The 21,531-nt window shown below is 49.5% G+C and overlaps 1 protein-coding gene across 5 annotated transcripts in view; it reads right to left on the bottom strand.

Moving 5' to 3' along the window:
- Positions 1 to 3,654: 3,654 nt before the first annotated feature.
- The window catches only part of AMPD3 (adenosine monophosphate deaminase 3), a 47,544-nt gene continuing 29,667 nt past the window's right edge, over positions 3,655 to 21,531 (bottom strand). For 4 of the 5 annotated variants that reach the window (XM_045557507.1, XM_045557506.1, XM_045557505.1 and 1 more), the window contains 9 exons: positions 16,096 to 16,290; positions 14,691 to 14,822; positions 13,990 to 14,153; positions 13,094 to 13,220; positions 10,224 to 10,387; positions 8,998 to 9,118; positions 7,708 to 7,881; positions 6,096 to 6,206; positions 3,655 to 5,064 (listed from right to left, as the gene is read on the bottom strand). In XM_045557507.1, the coding sequence (XP_045413463.1) occupies positions 4,888 to 5,064; positions 6,096 to 6,206; positions 7,708 to 7,881; positions 8,998 to 9,118; positions 10,224 to 10,387; positions 13,094 to 13,220; positions 13,990 to 14,153; positions 14,691 to 14,822; positions 16,096 to 16,290 (1,365 nt within the window). In that variant the 3' untranslated portion in view covers positions 3,655 to 4,887. The remainder of the gene's footprint in view (positions 5,065 to 6,095; positions 6,207 to 7,707; positions 7,882 to 8,997; positions 9,119 to 10,223; positions 10,388 to 13,093; positions 13,221 to 13,989; positions 14,154 to 14,690; positions 14,823 to 16,095; positions 16,291 to 21,531) is intronic. The other variant, XR_006736452.1, reaches the window with a different exon arrangement.

Below are 21,531 nucleotides of genomic sequence, written 5' to 3'. Positions count from 1 at the left end.
ATAAATTCTTCATTTCCAGGAGTTTGGTTTGATTTTTCTTTAATATTTCGATTTCTTTAGTGAATTTTTCTTCCAACTTCTGAATTTTTTTTGTGGTTTCTTTGTGTTGGTTATCCATTTTGTCTTGCATATCGTTCAGTTTTCTGATGATCCATGTTTGAAATTCTTCTGTCTTTGAGACCAGCCTCAGCAAGAGTGAGACCCCCTCTCTATTAAAAAATAGAAAGAAATTATCTGGCCAACTAAAATATATATACAGAAAAAAATTAGCCGGGCATGGTGGCACCTGCCTGTAGTCCCAGCTACTCGGGAGGCTGAGGCAGTAGGATTGCTTAAGCCCAGGAGTTTGAGGTTGCTATGAGCTAGGCTGACGCCACGGCACTCACTCTAGCCCGGGCAACAGAGCGAGACTCTGTCTCAAAAAAAAAAAAGAAATTCTTCTGTCATTTTGGTGTTCTGAGTTTGGTTAACGTCCATTGCTAGAGAGCTGGTGTTTCTCTTTGGGGGTGTGCTTTCCGTTTGATTCTTCATACTTCCAGAGTTCTTTTGCTGATTCCTTCCCATCTGGATCAGCTGCTGCTTCTTGCCTTTAGATTTTCATTTGGATGATGATACACCCTCAAGAATTTGCATTTTTAACTTTTTTTTTTTGATAAGTCAAGCTAACTTTATCCAGGAATAAGAAAACTACTTGGAGATTAGGGAAATCAGCTGATCACCCACATTTATGATGAACTACACAATGACAATAATATAAACAGTTGACAGCAGACTTTCATTTGTTTTTATGTCTTTTTATCCTATTGGACATTAAAAGGAATCGATAAAATGTTTGATGTTTATCTTGTAAAATGATCTCTACCATATAAGAATGTAATTAGAGAAACATCATAGAATCTTAGTGCTGAAAAGAACAAAGGCGTTTATAAGAGGAGGTGGCAGTTTATAATTAAATTTACTGATGCATATCATCATACTGTGGAGAAATACATGTTTTGTTACCAAGACTAAAAGCCTCCACAGAGGTATATTTTGATAATCTTATAGCTATTTATAGGCTTACTAATTGTCATCTTCTATCTTACTAATTGCAAAACTTTCCAAGGAACTATGTTTATCTGGTTAATGTTCCCTTTATTGGAGTTAGTTACACTCGTTCTTTATCACAGTCATAGTTCAGGTGTAGAATATTTAGATATATCACCTTCAGTTAACATGAATGAAACTCAGGAAAAGATGAATATTTTTTCACCAACACAGCACTCAGAAACAAGTAAAGAGAAAGTCAGAGAGAGGTGCTTTCAACTCTGCTTTAATCCAAGAGAAAATAAAGGCCCTGGGAACAGGCCTTGATAAAAACCAAACCAGGAGCTGTGATTTGTTTTCATGAGGCAAAGAGCAATGACGTTAATCATTTTAACAATACAGTTTGAAGTAACACATAAAGTGAACGTGAGCCCTTCAGGACAGGTAAGGTATAACATGCCTCAAAAACTGTTCCTTTTAAAACCTGGGCCAATATACAATTGCCTTTGATTCCAACTGCGAACACAAAGGAAAGTAGGATTCATCCCCAGAAAGGCCAGTTAAGTACGACGACGTAATAAAAGTGCAAAGTGCTATAGAAAAAGGTGCCTGAGAAGCTTGCAGGATAGGTAAAAATCTAACACATGTTGGCTGAACCGATTAAAATAATATCCAGGGAAAAGGAAATGAATGTGCCACATGAGCTATTAGGTCATTAAATATGAAATGTCCAATTTTGAGCCAAAAATGTCATCTGTTAGATCTCAAACAAGAAGCAGTACAATTAATCAAAGTATGCACCTAAACTATCAACGGTTTTGCCATCTTAACAGTAGCTTGTTTATGCCAGCAGTGGAGAAGCCTGGAGAGTGAGTGGTGATGAAATTGCAAGAGGCATTTTCCACAGCTTGCTGAAAATTGATTATTTTTCCTTGCAAGAAGTGCTCCAAAGCCTGGAAGAAGTGGTAGTCAGCTGGTGCAAGGTCTGGTGAATACGGTTGATGACAGAGACTTTCCAAGTCCAGCTTCTGTAGTTTGAACAGCATTATTTGAGCAACATATGGACAAACATTGTCTTGCAACAGGATTGGCCTATCCGTATTGACCAATCTCGGCTGCTTAATCACAAGCATCCTCCTCTTTTCCTCCAGTTGGTTGCAGTAGACATCCGCTGTAATAGAATGACCAGGTTTCATGAAGCCATAGTGGATAACACCAGCGCTGAACCACCAGACAGACACTGTTTGTTAGTCCAAAACCAAATATTCATCAAAAAGAGCTGTTTTGGCACTTCATCTTTATCCAACCATTGTGCCAAACGCTTGCAATTGTCAAAAATAATCCATTTTTCATCACACATAACATGGTTCGCCTTTATGTTGTGACAGCAAAGAAAAGCAAGCTTCAAGATGATTTCTCTTCTGATACTCTTTTAATTCATGTGGAACCCATCTATCCAGCTTCTTTATCTTGATTTGTTTCAAATGGTTCAATACTGTTGGAATAGTAATGTCAAACCTTGCTAATTCACACATATGTTGAGTTGGATTCAATTCTACTGCAGCTTTCAGCTCATCATTATTCACCTTGGTCTCAGGTCACCCACATGGCTCATTATCAAGGTTAAAATCACCAGAACTGAACTTCTCAAACCATTGACGTACTATGCGTTCATTAGCCACATCCTTGCCAAACACTGTTGATATTTCGAGCTATCTGTGCTGCATTGGTTCCATGATGGAACTCATATTCAAAAATAACACGAATTTTTAACTTACTCATGGTTTCACAAAAATTATCTTTCAAATTTTTTAGAGCAATCAATCACAAGCCAAAACATGCTTTGGAAGACTGAGGATGTACCTTCACAATAAAAACAAGGCGTGTCAAAGAGAAATGTCAGAGATAGCAACTGTCAAACTTAGTACTTAAGGAAATGGGACATTTCATATTTAATAACCTAATAATGTAACAGGGCAGAAGTTAAAGAAAAAGCCAAGGTTTTTCTTTCTGGGTCTGGTGAGCTTCAGTTTGAAAATTTTGAGTTTTCCTAGAGCATGTCATTCATGTCTGAGTCTTAGTAAAAGATAAATTAGCAGTTATTATGATAGCTTTGCATGATGCCCAATCTCAAAAATAATAAACTTTAACATTTATATAAATATGATTAATTTGAAACAGTTTTAAATTACTGAGCCACAGTCCTAACAAAAGATACTTGATACAGATAAAATAATGAAAAACTGTACAATAATTTGTATGTTGCAAATGTTATACAAATGAAGGCTTTTCAAAAATAATGAATCCCTAAGATAACAATGGGTTTTCTTTCAATTTCATAATTAGCTGTAAGACAGCATATATTTTTGCCTAGTAAAAAGACAACATTTATAGTTCCATATGCTAAGTTGACCAGCGGAGAGGACAGGCATTATAAAGTCACAAGGTAAAATAATCTAGAGTCAGATAAGCAAGTGCACAGGCAAAAATAGGCTCTTCTAACTTTTTAATAATTCAAAAGGATGTCTTAATAATCTGAATTTGCCCACAGAAATAGATAGGAAGGTTCTTGAGCAGCTTATTGAGGACTAGGAGCACATATCCTTAAAAAGTTGCCAAAAGAAACTCAGTTATTCAATAATGTATTTATTGAGCACCTACTACATACCAGGCACTAGTAACACAGATGAAAAATATACTTGTAAAGCTTAAATTCAGATTAGTTTTTAAAAAATGCTTTCTTCCTGGCCCCCGGGACGACCACTATATCTTCCAAAGAAGTCTTCATATTAGGGAAGGGAGAAATTTTGCCTTTAAAAAAAAAAAATGTGCCAAGTTACAGTAATACAAAACTAATATTTGTGAGACCTAATGGAATAGCCCCGGTGGAAAGGACTGGATTAGCAATAAGGAAACCTAGCTGTAGTCCTATTACTCATTAGCTGTGTGACCTAAAGCAAATTTCACTTCTCTGGCCCTGTATCTGTTCATCAGTAACATGATAATTTGGCTACAATCATAGCATACTGGAGCCAGAAAGAACAGAGATCATCTAGTCCTGTGCTTTTCAATGTCCTTCGTCCAAATGAAAATACTATGTAGCCGCCTCAATGTAAAACTGATGAAAGCAGAGTCACTTTGACAGCCTCAGAGCCTCACGCTTTGCCCCACCCTGAAGTGGCCATAACGGAACATGATTTGAAAACCACTCTTCTAGAAGGACCCCTCACTTTCTAGATGAGGCAACCAAGACTCAGAATAGGAGAGACTGTTCTGAGAACATTTGGCTTCCTAACTAGAAAGCAGGGAGGAGGGCTAAATAAAACAGTTTAAGAAATTCATTAAAAATGCAAATTGTCAAGATGGAAGTTTTCTATTTTAACTCTCTCAGAGTGGCCCCTTTATGAAATGGAGCTTTGAAATTGATTTTAAGGCAGCCAGCCAGAGGCTGAAATGAACAACTACCAATGTTAGCCTGCAGGGCCTGTAGAGAGGAGTATGGCAGAAAACTACACAGACCTCTCATGTCAAGTTGGCATTTGACCATGGAAAATCCTGGCCCCAACAATTCAAGCACTGGTGGTTTCAAGAGAAATATGTGGAAAATTATGAACAAGTACAGACAAGTGCCTAGCTCCCAGATCCCTAAGGAGAAGTCACCATCTATTACTCAGAAATATTAACAGAACTGTGGGCATGTGAGATCTTACAGTGAACAATGCGACCAAAATTACCAGTTTGAAATTTCTTCAGAGGCATCCTCTTCCTGGAGGAAAGGCCTAGTTTGGTATCTTGACCACTAATAGCCACAGTAGACTTAAAATTAAACCAAAAAGTTAAAATGCATGTTGTGTGCTGGACCTATTTGGTCAAGGCTGTGATCTCTTCTGATTTCATGGCATCAGACAGAAAGCTAAGCTCATTGCATAAGGTCTCATATCGGAATGCCATCCGGATCTGAGCAACATTTGTCTTTCGAATATCATTTCCTTCAGGTCCTTCTTTATAATAATTTTTTCCCAGAAACTTCTGCTTTTCCTGTGGACCAAGAGAAGTACAAAGGAAACAATTCACTTTCTATATCCACATGGGCAGCTTCTACGTCAGCCACAGCAAGTCAGACTAGTCCCCCTGAGGCAGAGCCTCAGTCAGGACATCTCATCCCCACAGAACTCTTACAGAATTCACCCTGAAAACCTCAATCATTCCTCAGATGCCCCTTCATTCCTGACTCTGCTTTCGTTGATCAGAAAAAAAAGATAAAATCTGTAAGAGCTGCTGGGGGTGGGAAAGTCAAGGTGGAGGCTTGTACAAGACTCTAAGTCCCTCCTGGGAGTTGACAAGGACAGACAATACGTATTCCAGGGGAGGGCCAATCCAAGGAACCAAACTCCACATGAAGAGAATCTTAAGCCTTTCACTCCTGTGCATCATCATCCAAGAAGAGCAGCACCTAATGCAGCCATTCCCCACACCAGTGACATCACCCAGGGGAGGCCCAGGGACCTGAGATACCATCCAGAATATGGTTCTCAGTGCTCCATGTCAGAATACTTACGGAGCTTTATAGAAAGGTGCTGATGCCCATATTCAAGGTTTTTATTCAATCTAGATACTGGTCATCTACTCAGGAAATGCTGAGTGTTTACTATGTGCCAGGGACTGTTCTAGGTAGTCTGGGGATATGATACTAAACAAGTCCCTGCACAGCAGAGCTTATGTTCTAGAGGGAAAGACACATAGCTAAATACATCAGTAGTAATAAACATTATGAAGAAAACCAGATTAAGAGGATACAGAACGATGGCAGGTATGTGGCTGCTTTAGGAAGACCTCTCCAAGGAGGTGACATTGAGTAGAGGTCTGAAAAGGGGGCGGAAGCAGCCGTGAAAACTCAGGAGGCTCCGAGGATTCTCTCACGGAGCCTGAGGAGTGTCAGTGTGCCAGAGACCCTGCCTGCTCTTTCATCACGGGTCCCCAGCGCCTAGAAGGCACCTAGGCACATAGTCGGGCATCACCATTTGTTGAAAGGCTGGAAGGGACAGAGGCAGCATTGTCACATGCCACACCTGGTGTGAGAGGCCGCTCTGCAACACGCTGTTCCTGGCGATCTCGCACAAGTCGCACGTGCTCAGCTTCCACACTTGAGCTGCGATGGCATATTCTTCCATAAGTGCTTCCTAGATCCCTCCCCCAAAAGTACATGGATTAGATGGGAGAAAATCCATTTCAATGTTTCACATATTTCCAAAGCTAAAAACATCAGACATTGCAGAGTTAATTTTTTTCTTTACTAACTGGCACCTGGATCATCAAACTTCACACCTTAAATTCCTAAGGTCTTTTTTGTGTGAAATCATGGGTTATTACAGAGATATAAAAGTACATCTGCACATTTATTCATTGACCAGCACTGAAAGCCTGTCATGTTTGAAGCCCTGTGCCAGTCAGCAGGGATGCCAGTCTCTGCTTTCCTGTGACAACCCCTAAGTCATGCCATTTTTAGTATTACCTGCCCACTAGCTCTGCTTTTTATAGATTGTCCAAATACATACACACACACACACACATGTGTTTGTATATATATGAGTAAAGTACTAAGAGCAGAGACAGAACCTTGAATAAGAATGAAAAGTGCTCATAGGCTATAAGCAGTAAGACAGTACGAAAAGGATTTGGGTTTGAGCTGTGGTTCTGCTTTCCCTTTGGGGATGTAAGTGTCTGCAATTAGTCACCAGCCCTTCTGCTGCCTCGCTAGCCTGGAGCAGTGCTTCTCAAAGTATGGTCCAAGGTCCCCTGGGGGTTCCCCACAACCTTTTGAACGGGCTTCCTTTCCCAATTATGTATCTTTATAAGGCAAGATTTTTTTTTTACATACTTTGATAAAAATAGCAAACAGGATGTGGAAGCAGATGTGAGAATCCTGCTGGTTCTATTAAGTAAGACATTAAAGAAATCAAACTCTAAGACAGTGCTCTTCTCTATTGTTTGGGGAAATAAAGTTATTTTCAGAAAAATTGCTATTTGTGTAATATTCAATAGGTTTATTAATGTTTTTAAATAAGTTAATATTTTTAAATTTCTCATTAGCTTCTAACAAAGTCAATATCAGTAGATATGACCCACATAAGCAACAATTCTTTCAGGGCCTCAATTCTCATTAAAGGGGTCCAGAAACCAAAATGTTGGAGAACATCTGTCCTAGAAGATTCTGGTGCTTCTATTTTTGCTAACCAATGGCTGGTCTTGTCAACACCATCACAGTGTGCTAGGTACACACTTGTGGCTGGTCCCCATGCATGATACCTCCTTCCCCTTCTCTTTTCCCAGAGATTCAGGGTGTTATAATAAGACAGTTTTATCTTCCTTTTACAGATTAACAGGGATTCTAAACAGAGGCCTAATAACTTTCCAAGGTCACAAAGCCAGTAGATGTCAAAGAAAGGGAAAATAGAGAAAGGCAAAGATATTAAATTGTACCTTCAAGGGTTCAAGGACACCAAAGAGAGGGCTCCTGGAAGGAATACTTTTCCCTCACCAGTGGCTTACCTCTTTGTCTTCACTGGACCACCAACCCCACCCAAAAGCAGAACTGAGCCACGGTCTCAGGTCCCTACAATGCGAGGACAGGGTAGGACTGATGCCTGCTGCGGCACCACTGTCCTTACCCCGAAGTCTCACCTTCGTGTAATGGAACTGCATGGGGTCATCCGTGGAGAGAGAAACATGTAGTCCCTTGTGCAGGAATTCCCTCAGAGGGTTCTTGGAATATTCAAGGAACAGACTGTTGTTGCTAAGAGGAGACATGGCAATGGGGATCTGAGCAAGGTAGTAGAGATACTGCAATACTGGACTCTGCAAAAGAATCACCAAACTCATGAGACAAGTGCCAGAAAGTGTGGTGGGGGGGAGGGTGGAGAGAGGGAGACAGGGAGGGAAGATGTATCTATCAGTGGAAACCAGGGGTCTGAGCAGTATCTGCACAAGTGGCCAAACCAACCCTGAGTTCTCAAGCCAGGACACCCAGACCCACTGTCTCCTTCATCTCCTTCCTACATCTCATGCCCAGCCCTCCTGGCACCTGCCCACTGTTTGAAGTGCTCACGCTTGCTGCAGACTCAAGGTACGGCTCAGGACAGGAAGGGCAGCCGACCCCAGCCTGCATCTCCTGCTCCCCTCCCCCAGCACGGACCCATTGGGCAGTCCGGGAGATGCCCCACTTTTGCTGTTTTGTCACATTGACTGCAAACATTCAGTTGAACCTGGAAACACTTCAGCTCCTCACAGATGAGCCATGAAGGGACGGGAAAGGTCAGACCTGACCTCGCTAGTGTGGTTTTCTGATGTAACACCTGCTCCACCCACCCAAAAACATGACCCGTGGTTAGACCTCGCCAGGACCAGGGCAGGGGAGCATATTGAGCAAACACTGTTCCTATGGAAGTGATCCAAAACGCAGAAAAGACCATGCACACCAGTGAAAAGGTAGATGGGCTCTGTGTCCAACAAGGGGGGGCTGGTCAGTTTTAGACCGGGTGGCAGAGCCTTTATCCAACGACAGCTTTTAGGAGGAGCAGCACAGAGATGATGGGCAGCACCAAACAATGTTACACATGGGGACAAAGCAGGATCCAAAATTCTGTGTTCATTATGATAAGAAGCACATTAAAAATATGCTCTGGAAAAAAGATGGAAATTAGAAGTATTAAAAAGCTAATAATGGTTGTTTCTATTAAAGTAAGAGCAATAAGGGTTTTTTTCCTCCATTTCTCTATTTTTTGGAAAATCTAAAATGTAATGAGTTTGATTATATTACTTTCATAATTACCAAGGAAACCAAGGGGACTACAGACATCTCAGCCCAGGTAAAGGCCCAGCCTTCTGGCATCACTGGCCAAGACTCCCAGGGGCAACAGGTGCCCAGAACAGGACAGTCACTACAGGGCCAGCTCCCGTGAGTGGCCTGGTTACCTTCTTGAGGAGTAGCCCATGGGAGATGTTGTCGGCAGTTAGGAAGGCAGACACCAGGTGGGTGATGGAGCCAGCCTCCCCACAGTGTGGCCGGAACAGGAATGTGCTCAGGCTGCGTTCCCTGTAGAAGGAGGGCCCCAGGTCAGGAAGGACCCCTAGTTTCCTCTGTGTGGGGCCCGTACCCCCAACTGAGACCAAATCTGGAGGCAACAGCCACCCGTGGCAGGGTCAGCATGGCTGACCCAGTGCACCCTGGAAACTATCCCTCCTAAAATGCAGAGGCCCAGGCCCCAGAGCCCCTCAGAACCACGAGGCATCATCTCTGGGGGCAGAGAGGGGGCCTAGTGGTGGAAAGAGACCCTGTCCTCCAGCCACTCTCCTCTACCCCTCCTCACCAGGCCATGTGTCCCACGTTCATACACCTCCAGAGCAGGAAAGGCCTTGAGAAACCATTGAGTCCAGCCTCTGTGTTATAAAAGTGGGCAAACCAAGGCCCCGAGAGTGGAGTCTATGGTCCAAGCCATCTAGCAGATCAGTGATAAAGCTAGAACTCCCATCTCCAAAAGCTGCGTCCAGGACTGCCTCCAGCCCACCAGGCCGTTTCTTTCAGTCAGGGCCCCATTCAAAACCTCCACGCCCACAAACTAGCATGGGCTTCGGCTGAGCGAGTGGCCCCAAGGCCCGGCAGGGGCAGGCAAGATGCAAGGCTCGTAGGGATGGGAATGGCCCTGGGCAGCCAACTCTTGCCCACGGGTGCCATCCCTGAGGACGTGCATGGAGTTAGTCTGTTTGGTTCCCTGTTATTTGGGATAGTGCCTGTCACATTGCAGAAGCAGTCATTTGCTCGAAGAATACATGCATGTGTGAACATTGTTAGTGTGATGGTAAGTGAGCATACATGTGTGTTGGCATGTTTCTATAGTCTCAGGGAGGTACAGGTACACATGGACTGTGTGTTGGTGCACGTTATGGAACACTTGTGTGTATATATGAACACGTGTATGTGTAGAGTGTGGCTACATTGTATGCTATATATGATACAGGTCTGTCTTGGCATGTGTGTTGTGATATGCATGTCTGCATGTGTGAGATCACAGGGAGACATGCCTTGGGTGGTATGCTGGGGAGTGTCATGTGTTTTGAGGTATGAGGGCATGTGTGTTGGTTCAAATGCACAGGGACACATGGACACATGCACGTGCAAGTGCTAACACAGGAACACAAACCTGCGGAGGTTGTTGAGCACCATGATGTTGGCATACATGTAGTACAGGTAGTAGCTATAGGGCGGGTTCTGCTCACTGGTCCAGATGTCTGGGCTGGGGCTCTTGTCCGAGAACATGTGGTCACTGTGCTTGGACTCATCATCCACGCTGTCGAACCCCGTCACCTGGGCAGGAGGAGGGGTCCTGAGCTTCAAGACAAGGCAGACCAGGCCAGACCCGGGCTCAGCTCAGCTTCCTGGGCTCGGAGCCAAGCTGCCAAAGGGGAGCCTAGGCCCCCTAGGTTCACACCTCAGCAGGGGATATTCCTCCTGGGGATGGGGATGGGAAGTGGGTACAAGGCTAAGGTCTGCCCCTCTAGGGCTTCCAAAGGTAGCCAAGAGGCCAGGCTGGAGAATGTCAAGCCCCCCTATGGTGGTGGTGACAGTGGGAGACACTCAGCCAGGCCAGGTGAAGAAGCCACACCCACTGCTTGTCCCACTGCTGTGCCAAGGCCCCGGTGCTGCAGGGTGCAGCAGCCACTGCCATCAGCAGCAGTGACAAGCCCTGCTTGAAGCAGTGCACACACGTCAGTTATTTAGTACTCAGAGCAACCCTGAGGGCGGGGTTGGCTGCAAACCCCATTTTACAGTGGAGCAAACCAGGGCCAGAGCAATTAAGGAAGTTGCGCTCTGAGCACACGTGGGCTCTGGGTGTGGACTCTTTGTGGCTGCAGGTGGAGGATACCCTAGGGCATGGCCAGGTGTGGCCAGGAAAAACCAGCCAGGTGCCTCACAGATAGACCAAGAGGGTCCTTGCCAGACTGAGCCTCAGTTCCTGGGAGGCAGCTTTGCTCTCCAATCCCCACTGGGACCTGTCCTCTGAGCTGGGCCAGAGGAGCCTCAGCCAACTCCCACCCTTCCACTGCAGTTACGCCTCATCTGGGACCCAACTGTGGCCTAGAGGGCCCCACCTAAGTCACCAGAGCCTTCTGACTAATCCCAGAGGCCAAGCCCCAGCCAAGAATGTATTAATACATAGAGACACGGGCTCTCAGCCAGCACACAGGGGAGGTTTGCTAACAAGTGGCCTTTCACTCAGCCACAGCAGTGCTTTAGGGAGGGGCCCCTGAATACCAGACAGCAGGAAGAGACTGTCCACCTCACTCCACATGTGGCCCAAGCTGGGGGCTCCCAGCCCAGCCCAGACCCCAGCCAGGTCTGCCAGCCTCTCCCATTGCTACATGGCCAGGAGCAGCCCAGAAGAGCAGGGTACCACAAGGGTCTTGGTCAGAATCTCCCTGTCACAGAGCCCTACGTGTCAAAGGAAAGGAAAGGACAGGGTCCCCGATACAGCTCTAAGCATGCCTTGGTGGGCCAGGGGTGCCAGGGAAGACCCCGAGCTATGCTTTGTGCTTCAACCTGAACTTTCCAGGGCCCAGCAGGGGGACCATTCCAGCCCCTCACCCAGGGGCTCTGTCCAACTGATACAAAGCCTCACCCTCGGGCCTCAGGCACGAAATAGGTGCACACCCTGCCTTCCTCCTTCTTCCTCCCTCCTCCCCACCCCCACAAAGCCTGCTCTTCCCCCACTGTTGGCAGTGGCCCCTGAACACGCACCATCCACCTTCCTACAAGTAGCCAGGCACCTTGGAGGCACCCCAGACTCATGTCCTCCAGTCTCTGCCCAGGTCCTGTCAGGGCTGCACCCACAATTCTCACCAACCCCACGCTGCCCAGAGTCCCTGCCTGCCAATGCCCACAGCCATGGGCTGCTAGCTGCTGCACACCCCACTTTCCCTACTGGGGAGACAATGCAGAATGGGGGTTCTGGGCACATGCTCTGGAGTCAGGCTGCCTGGACAAGAATTCCAGTTCTGTGCTTTTTAGCTGTGTGATCTGCTTGAATTTCCATATCACAGTGTCTAACACACAAGAGGCACATAATAATTTGATTATTAACAACAAAATGGAGACAACAGGGCCACGAGGTGTACGTGAGGTCATGTGCGTGGCTAGGCCAGGCAGCAGGGCTCAGTACACCTGAGCTGCCGCCACTGGTTCAGGCTCCCCTTGGGCAGCCCCTACACACACACACACACACACACACACACACACACACACACACACACACACACACACACACACACACACACACACACACACACACACACACACACACACACACACACACACCCCTCCCCTGTGCCCAGCCCTTGGGCTCCTCCCTCCCCCCACGCCTTGTCGAAAATCACCCCATCACCTTTACAGGGAATTGAACTTGTTTCTTACCACTCGACACCCTCTTCATCATCCCAGGCATCCTGAGGAAGGGCCAGCTGCCACCCCTTCACTCCCCTCCTGGTTAAGTCTCTCCCCCATTGCTTCTCTCTCTTCCCTACAACTAACCAATTATGGAAGAGTAATATATTTTGTGGGGCTTCTTAGCCAAACGTGGTGTGAGGACCTCTATTTCTAGGCAAAAGCAGGAGAGTTCAAATGTCTGTCTTTCTCAAGAAGCCCCGAGGCTGCTTGGTACCTCTGGGGGCTGGATCCAGCTTTTCCAGCCTCAGCGGCCAGAAACCAAGTCCCCAAGTCTTTGCCCACCGCGGCCCTTCCCAGCTAGGAGCACAGCCTGCCCCAAGACCACCACCACCACTCCCCGACCCCCAGGGTTGCCCCTGAGGAGAATGGGACGTCTGCTCCCTGGCGGAGGCTCCCTTATGCAGAAATTCAGCTTCTTGGGGCTGGCAACCCCATGCCTGGGGCACATGGGGGTCTGAGAAGCCATGGTGAAGGGCAAGGAGAAAACCTGACCCATCCTGCGTGGAATCCACCCGCTCCCTCCGCCACTGTGAGCCTTGCCTGGGACGCCCCCTCCCCCTCCACACTTACATATTTAAGGAAGAGGTGAAGCTCCCGGTGATCCTGGGGGTTGATCGTAGCCTGGAAAAGGGGCAGGAAGATGTTCTCCAGCATCTTCCCAAAACTTGGCAGCAGCTTCTTGGACCTAAATATGTCACTGGGGGGTAGCAAAGACTTGTTTATTAGGTGGGCCTAAAAGCCCCCTTGCCCTGGCGGAGGTCAGCCCCAGTTCTCTTCCTCAGGCAGCCCGAGTCCCCGTCAAACACCCAGAGGAGGGTCAGACATGGCCTGAACGCAGATCCCTCCTTCCCCCCCACTCCCAGCAGCGTCAGAATCCCAGGCTCTGGTTTGCCACCTCCACACCCACCCACCTGTCAGAGCACTTTCTAAGCAAAGACTGTTCTAGGAGTGAGGTGGTGGGATTCAGGCTGACCAAGGGGCAGAGAGATGAGTCCTCAAATTCCCAGTGATGCAAACTCTCTGCCACTCGGCTCAGTTTCCCTAAACCACACGCCCCAGCCCATCCCGGGGGCCATGAGCCCCACACTGGCCAGCCACCTGGAGAGGACAGCGGAGGTGTGAGTGACACCAGGGAGAGGGCCCTCAATGTAGGCCGCTGCCAGGTCACCACACACCCTGGCCGCACCAGAAGGGCAATCCATCCCCAACACTCAATGAGAAGAGGGCTGGGGTGGCAGTTCCCCAAGGACTCTGCACATATATATTTTTCAAAGAACAAGAGTTTTAAGTGTCACGAGGACATCTTTGCCAATCACTCCTTCCTGTGGAAAACCCCCTGGAGGGGACCAGCCAGCACTGGCACCAGAATAGGCCCCACCCCTCAGTAGTGCAGACTCAGCAGCCCGTGTGGGACAAGGCGTCATCTTTGGAGGGCACAGGGCAGACAGCGGGGCCACCTCACTTACTAGATCCGAGGCACCTGAATGATCCAGCGCATGTTGGGCGAGTAGACCTTGTGCTGGATGAACCAGCGGGCCAGGCTGGTCCACTCCTCAGGACTGCGGCCGTAGATGGACAGCCGCGGCTCCGAGTACTGGTACTTGCTCTCCTCCAGCTCCCGGGCCACCTCCTGGCACCAAGAAGAGTTTGGGTCAGCCCGAGAGCGTCCCAGCCACATGGGAGACCCCCACCCCCAGCCCTCCATCACCAGCCAGGTCCTGCGGCTCCCTCAGCTCCCGGGCTAGAAGGTCAGATCTGAATCCCCAGTGCTGCCCGCTGCCTGTGAGCGCTCGCTCTGCTGTAGCGGAGGCTCCCCTGGGCAGGAAGGCCTCAGGCCAGCACCACCATGCTGCCGGCAGCAGAAGCATCTCCACACGGAGCTAGGCTGCACCCAGCCAAGTTCAGGCTGCAGAGAGACACAGCAGCCAGCCCGGGTGCTGTGAGCTTGGCGAGGGTAGATGCCCTCCCCTCTTCTTCCCTGCGGTTGGCACACGCAGCACCGCCTGCCTGCACTCTGGCCCCGGGCGCCTGGGCACCTTGGCCCCTGCCTGAGCCGATGCTGGACAGAGGGAGGGGAAGGGGACAGGAGACCACGCAGGACCCCTACCCTCCCCAGGCAGATGCTGTCGGGTATCTGGGAGGCCGGAGAGGCTGAGGGCTCACTCACCTTGACCATGCGAGCAAAGTACTCTCCTCCCAGGTAGTTTTCGGTTTTCAAATACAGGTCACGCAGCTCACTGGCCCCCACAGGGTTGTATTTGGAGTTGAACTTGTCAAAGCGATGGAATGTCTGCCGACCCTGGGGGCAAGAGAACACCCCCAGGTCACCACGTTGTTCTGTAGCTACCACACACATTCCCCCCTCCAGACCTTTCCAAGGTGGCCTTCTGTGGGGCCACACTGCAACTTGTCTTCTCTGTCATTCGTTTCTTGCGTGAAATCCTGGCCACTCCCGAGGGCCAGGACCGTGGATCCTCACTCAGTCAGCACAGGGCCCTTTCATGAGGCCCTCGGTGAAGGAGCAGCAAGGGCCTCGTGCCTCCAGGTGCCACAGCCAGGGACAGGGCTGGCTTAGGGAGCAGAGGACGCCAGACTATTGAACAATCAGAGATAATAAAGTGTTCCCCATCACTGCTCAGACTTCGTAAAGCACCTTCTCCATGCGATAGCATGGGTGTTTTGTTTTTTTAACAAAGTTTTTTATTGTGGCAAAACATATATAACACAAAATTTATCATTTTAACCATTTTTAATTGTACAGTCCAGTGGCATTAAGTACATTCACATTGCTGTGCAACCATCAGCTCTGTCTATCTCCAGAAATTTTCCCTCGTCCCAAACAAACTGTGTACCCATTAAACACTAACTCCCCATTCCTTCCTCGCCCCAGCTCCTGGTAACCTCTGTTCTCCTTCCTGTTTCTATGAATTTGTCTACTCCAGATACCTCGTGTAAGCAGAACGATACTTGCCCTTATGTGTCTGGCTGAATAATACTCTGCGGCAAGGATACACCGCATTTTGTTTCATGTCCCGATGAGCACGGCTCGCTTCCCCTTCTGGCTGCTGTGAATAAAGCTGCTGGGCACGTGGGTGTGCAGGTATCTGTTCTAGTCCCTGCTTGCAGTTCTCGTGGGTACACACCTGGGAGTGGAACTGCTGGAGCCTACGCCAGTTCTACACTTAACCTTTCTAGGAACCACCCTACTGTTTTCCACGGCAGGTGCACCATCATTTAGTATTGTAATAACTTTGTAAAGTTAGGCACATGGCAATCACCATTTTACAGGCAAGGAAATAAAAGCTTCAGTGAGCTGCCTAAGGGCACACCACTCCTAAGTGGTAGGAGTAGGGTTAGTACTGAGGCCAGCTGACCCCACGTCACATGTGCTTTTCCCCTGTCCCACGGCTGCCCCAGAGGCCACACGACCTCTCACAGCCTCCACGGTTGGAAGAGAAAGCGCTGCCTCCACAGCCAGCCTCCCTCCAAGCACAGTCCTGCGACTTTCAGGGGGCTGAGTCTGCGGTCAGGGATGCTTTCTGATTGCAGCTCTGGGGCAGATGCTCACTCACCGCATGGACGTCCAGCGAGTCCACGGTGAGGTCGTAGGGGTCCATGTGCAGGCTGTCAAACACCTGCCGCAGGGAGATCTTCCGGCCCCGCTTCTCGGCCACAATCCTGTCGGGCTCCGTCTGGTACGTGTGCTTGATAAAGCGCAGCAAATGCTTCTGGTTCATGCAGGCAGCCGCGTGGATGTGCGTGTCCACCTGGAACACAGCACCCACCAGCCCGTGAGCCGGGCCACCTCCCCTGGTAACAAGAGTTAGGACATCCAACCCTCAGTGTGGAGCACAGAGCCTCAGCACCTTGCGGGCCGCAGCCGCACCAATGCCAGGATCCCTCTCCCGTCCTCCACTGGACTGTGGAACTGGTGTCCCTCCCTTCTGCCTTGCTTCCCAATCCACCTCCTTACAGCACCCAGAGATAGTTTAAAATGTAGATTGGATCAGGCTACTCCCTTGTTAACAAACCATCAGTGGCCCCCATAAGCCTCAAGGTAAAGCCCGAGGGCCTTAGCCTGGGGTTCAAAGCTTACTTCAAGCCTTACCTCTCACCTTGCCACTGCCCTCTTCTGTGCTCCAGCCACGACCAGCCACTTACAGGTGCTCAAGGCACCCACCATGTCACTTCGCCCATGTCACTTCACCCATGCGTCTCAGCCCAGAATGCCTGCCTTCCTCCCCATCAATCTCATCCACCTGGAAATTCCCACAGCCTCCTCCACCTGGAAGCCAGCCCTGATCCCCCAAGCACAACTGATCACTCCTTCCCTTGCTCAACCTAGAAACCTAGTACACACATCCATTGCTGTGCATGTCCTCCTGAGCCACTCTAACATTTTTCTGTCTACACCTTCACTAGACTGGGAGCTCCTCAAGGACAGGGACAATGTTTGATGCATCTCAAGTGTCCGGCACCTACCCCAGAGCTTGGTTTGAAGTATTAGTTGAACCAATGAATGGATGAACAAACGAATAGGTGTGATGATTCTAATGGCTTCAATGATAACCCTGAGGAGCCACCAAATGTGCCACAAAATCCTCACTCTTCCCCTGACTGCTCAGACCCCCAGAGGATCCCCAGGGCAAACCTCCACATGGGGGTGAGGAGGACAGGCACCTGGGGCCAGCCCCCACTGCACCATTTCCTTGGCTAGTTACACTTCACCCAAACCCCAGGGCATCCAAATCCCAAGCAGCAGTAGCTCTACTGACCCTAAGCCAACACGTGGACTCAGGCTGTGGGGCCCAAGGCCAAAGATCGCAGAGCAAATCCTGAAGAGCAGAAATGCACAGGGAGCTTGGACTTCTCCCCACATTGCATGGAAAGGCAGCTTCCTTGCAGAAGGCACCAGGAAGGAGCCCAGCAGGGTCTCACAATACCTCATGGGATTTCTCATGTCCTCTATATTGTGCTAAGCCCTGTGACACCAAACTGTCCCCTTGCATTTCTGGCCTCTCCTCTCCAACCTCCTCAGTCATCTCATCCTCATTCCCAGACCTCTCAGTGTTGGAATTTCTTCAGGCCTGGTCCTGGGCCCTCTTGTCCTCTCACTGCACACTCTCCAATGGTGATATGATTCATTTCTGTGCATTTAATCAACTTCTTTATACCAACTCCCAAGTCTATATCACCAGCCAAAAGCTCCAGAATCATAAATATTAATACAATTGCCTATTTGACATCTCCACTTGGATAATGCAAAGGCAGTTCAAATTCAATATATCCAAAAATGGACTCTCCGTCTCTGGCCCCAGCCCAAACCTGGCTGTCTCCCAGGTTTCTGAATCCCAGGAAATGTTGTGTCCCACACCCAGCTGTCCATGGTGGAAAACTGGAGTCATCCTTGGCCTTCCTGTCTCCCCTTCCTCAACACCAGCCAGTCCCATCAGTTCTGCCTTCCAAGTAGATGTTAAATTCATAAGACGCTCCACCTTCACCATCCCCACGTGAGTCCCAGTCTGCGTGCTCTCACACCTGGATTCACAGTGACCCCCCAACTGGTCCTGCCCCTGTTCCTCTTGCTCTGGTTCAACTCATCCCCTACACCCAGAAGCTAGAAAGGACTTCTTAAATACGATTTTATTTGTTACGAGATATCCTTCATTAATCGTAGAATGAGGGCCCTGCTAATATTACCTGGCCCCTACCTATTTCCCCACCCCTCATCCCTACTCTCTCTTTTTCACTGTGCCTCTCTCACAGGACAGCCCTAAAGAATGAAGCCCCACTCAAGCTGACGGATGGCCTGAAGCCACAGTGGGCATCACGACTCTACTTCCATGAGCTCAGGGGCCTATAGGAAGTCCCCAGGGAGGGAGACAGCAGCCTCACAGGCCGGGGTGCTGCCAGCCACCAGACTACACTGCTGTGGTTACTGCTGCAGCTGCCTGGGCACTCTGCCGGGGCTGGGGTGAGTTGGCAGCTGACCTCAGGGCCGAGAATGCTGTCCACAGCTGGCTGGGCATCTCCAGGTCATGCCAAACCAGACATTTGATATATGGGACCTCTGTGAGCATCATACCAGCCAGCCCATGTTGTTGGCCACATCACTCACTTGTCAGGGTCCCTACTGCCATTAATCCTGCCACTCCTGCCAGAAAGACAGACCACTGGACACCACAGAATTAAAACATTCAAAGCACCAAAAACTAAAACATCACTGAAGCACGGTGTAAAGGCTCAGGCTCCTCTGGGACGAGGCTGGGCTCATGTGGGACACGCAAGAGGTCAGCCTGGCTTAGCTCAGCAGGACGCAGCTTGGCACAACTACCTCAGCATGACTCAGCACATTCTGGGCTTCCTGGCTGCGTCCTCCAGGCTTACCAATGACACACCACAGGGGGTTCAGCCTGTCCTCACTACCCCCCACCGTGAGTCACAAGATAAAGGAGGAAAACAACTGGACAATCCAGGAAGCACCCAGTCCAAACTTCAGAATCTCAAAAGTGATTATTTTAGGAACAAGCAAAAGAGGCTGTCGGTAGAGGGCAGTGTTTTCAACTCACCAGAGCCCTGCTTTTCACCTAAGATCCAGGTCTAAACAAATAGCAGAGTTTCCGAATAGGGCTGGCCAATACCTGGATCTAAGCCAATGCTGACCATTTCTGCACCCGCAGCAGACATCAGTAATCGATTACAGCACTCTTTTCACTAAGCTTCAGGAGTAGCCTCAGGTAGCCACTCCCAGTTGGTCAGGTTTGGCACAGAAGTTGAAAACTATGTTATCCTTGATATGACACTTAAACCAAGGTAGATTATACCTACACTTCTACCCAACTCCCAAGCAGCAAACACACTTCTTATTAGCCTTTTCATCATAGCTCTGAATAGAAAAGAAGTGTCTCAGTTCCACAGTCCTGCTGGTTGGGCCTCACGGTGTCATAGTTTGTCACCTTCTGCGACGCTGCAGGTGCTTTCACAGAAACCACCCACTCAGACCCATGGCCACAGCACAGCTCCTGCCCTCAGAGCACAGCCCTGGCCTGCCACGGGACGTGACAGCCTCTTCAGACACACAGGGGCCCCCATTCCAGCCCCTTCTGGATTTCAGATAGCCAGCTCCCCTCCCCGCAGGAGGGGCTGTGGGGGTAACATAAAGCAGCCAGCACCAGGGGCAGGCCTCCCCCTCACCCAGGAGGAGCAAGCACAGGCCTGACTCACAGCAGACCTGGACCCACGTTTATGGACTGACTGGTGCCAGAGAACAGGCCACTGTATCACGGCACAAGTGCCAAGGCCATCTCTTTCCAGAGAGCACATTAACCTGCAGACTGCCAGGGAACCCTGGGGACTGGCTCTGAGATGCAGTCACAGCCCCATGCCAGGACTCTGTCCCACACTGTGGCCAGAGAGCAGCTGGTAGGCCCAGCAACACCCAGAAGCAAACAGTGCCAGAGCCAGCCCTGTCAGCAAGGACCTGTGTCGCAGGCAGGCCCAGAGCGTTCACGTACGCAGAGGGCAGGGCTGCACTGAGCAGGGCGAGGAGTTCCCTTGGACACCTGCCTGGGCACCTGCTGGGCACGTGGGATGCTGCAGGCAGGGCTGCGTTCACATACTGACTGAGGCGCCCACCTGTCTGAACACCTAAGTCTCACAGAGAAGGAACAAATGGTACTTTAAGGTGAAAATGCCAGGCCGCCCAGGTAAGTGGTATCTACCATACGACCTTTCACCTCTGCCTGGAAGTCCCCATGACACTTCCATAAGCTTCTCAGGGCCCATGAGCTGAAGCCAAACTCTCACTTCTTAAAGCTCCCGATCCCATCCAAGTAGGAGTCCATATATGGCCTCCAGGCATACAACAGAGGTGACCGTAGGGCTTCCCTGGAGGGGGCCTTCCACCTGCATTGCTGAGTGCTCCCAGCTACGAGGTCAGGGAGGCTCGAGCTGGGCTGTTGAGAGGAGCCACATCCTCCCTGGACCTACCCTCCCTTATCAAAGCCCACCCCAGGGAGGGGCAGCCCTCAAGAGGTCCCAGCTGGGATGGAAGCTCCTGGGGAGATGACAACCCCACTGTGACTCAGCTCAGGTCTGGCCACTCCTCCTCCAAGCAAAGCCTGATCCCCACCCTTCCCCCCATGAGCTTCTCTCCCAGCTCCCTGCCATAGCTGGGCCCACCTCGCTGCCTTCTCCAGAAACCAATGGCCCCCGTGATCCAGAGCCTCCCGCAGCCCACCGCTGCCCTCTCGCACCACCTGAGCTCCAGCCACGCTGCACTCCTTGCAGTCACAGCAGCGCACTGTTCAGACTCTCTCCCTCCTGGCACCTGCTCAAGGCACATTATCTTGTGCCCTCTCCCTGGAATGCCACCACTTCCACTCCCCTCCCCCACCCTCGGCCTGGCTAACTCCTGCTCTCTAAGTCAGCTCAGATCTGGCCTGTCCCCGAAAGCCACCACATCGCAACACTTATCACTAAGGTAATAAATAGGCTGGGGGCTTCTTGTCGACAGGAAGTGTCTCTTGCTCACCAAACACCCCACGCTTAGCACTGACCTGGTGCCTCACTGTGTATCACTTCAGTGGCAGAAAGGGACACGCTGGAGGCCACGACATTTAACCTTCACCCCTGCCCCTGCTGTAGCCCCTGCAGGCTGAGGCTGCCAGGGGCCCAGGCCAAGGCTGCCTCAGTGGGTAAAGAAGGGCAGAGATCTGAGCATGTTGAAAGCTTTTCTTTAAATCCACAAACCTGAAGGTTGTAAAACCACAAACTCCCAAGTCCAGAGAGGTCTTAATAGTCTTTTCTCTCCATGATGATCTAATATGTCCCCTACCCTAAAAGTAGCCTGTGCTCAACTTTTATGACCAATTAACAGGATATATCCTATTTTCCAAGGAGGAGGGCACATTCCAACAGATACACAGTGTGGACAAAGGTTTCTACCTCGAGTGACACAAGCATGATCTGAGGCACAGCCTGACTCAGCAAAGGCAGCTCTCCAGTCC

Source organism: Lemur catta, chromosome 7, assembly GCF_020740605.2.
Source record: "Lemur catta isolate mLemCat1 chromosome 7, mLemCat1.pri, whole genome shotgun sequence".
In the NCBI taxonomy this organism is placed as follows: Eukaryota; Metazoa; Chordata; class Mammalia; order Primates; family Lemuridae; genus Lemur; species Lemur catta.
This window is presented reverse-complemented; position numbering and strand designations above follow the sequence as displayed.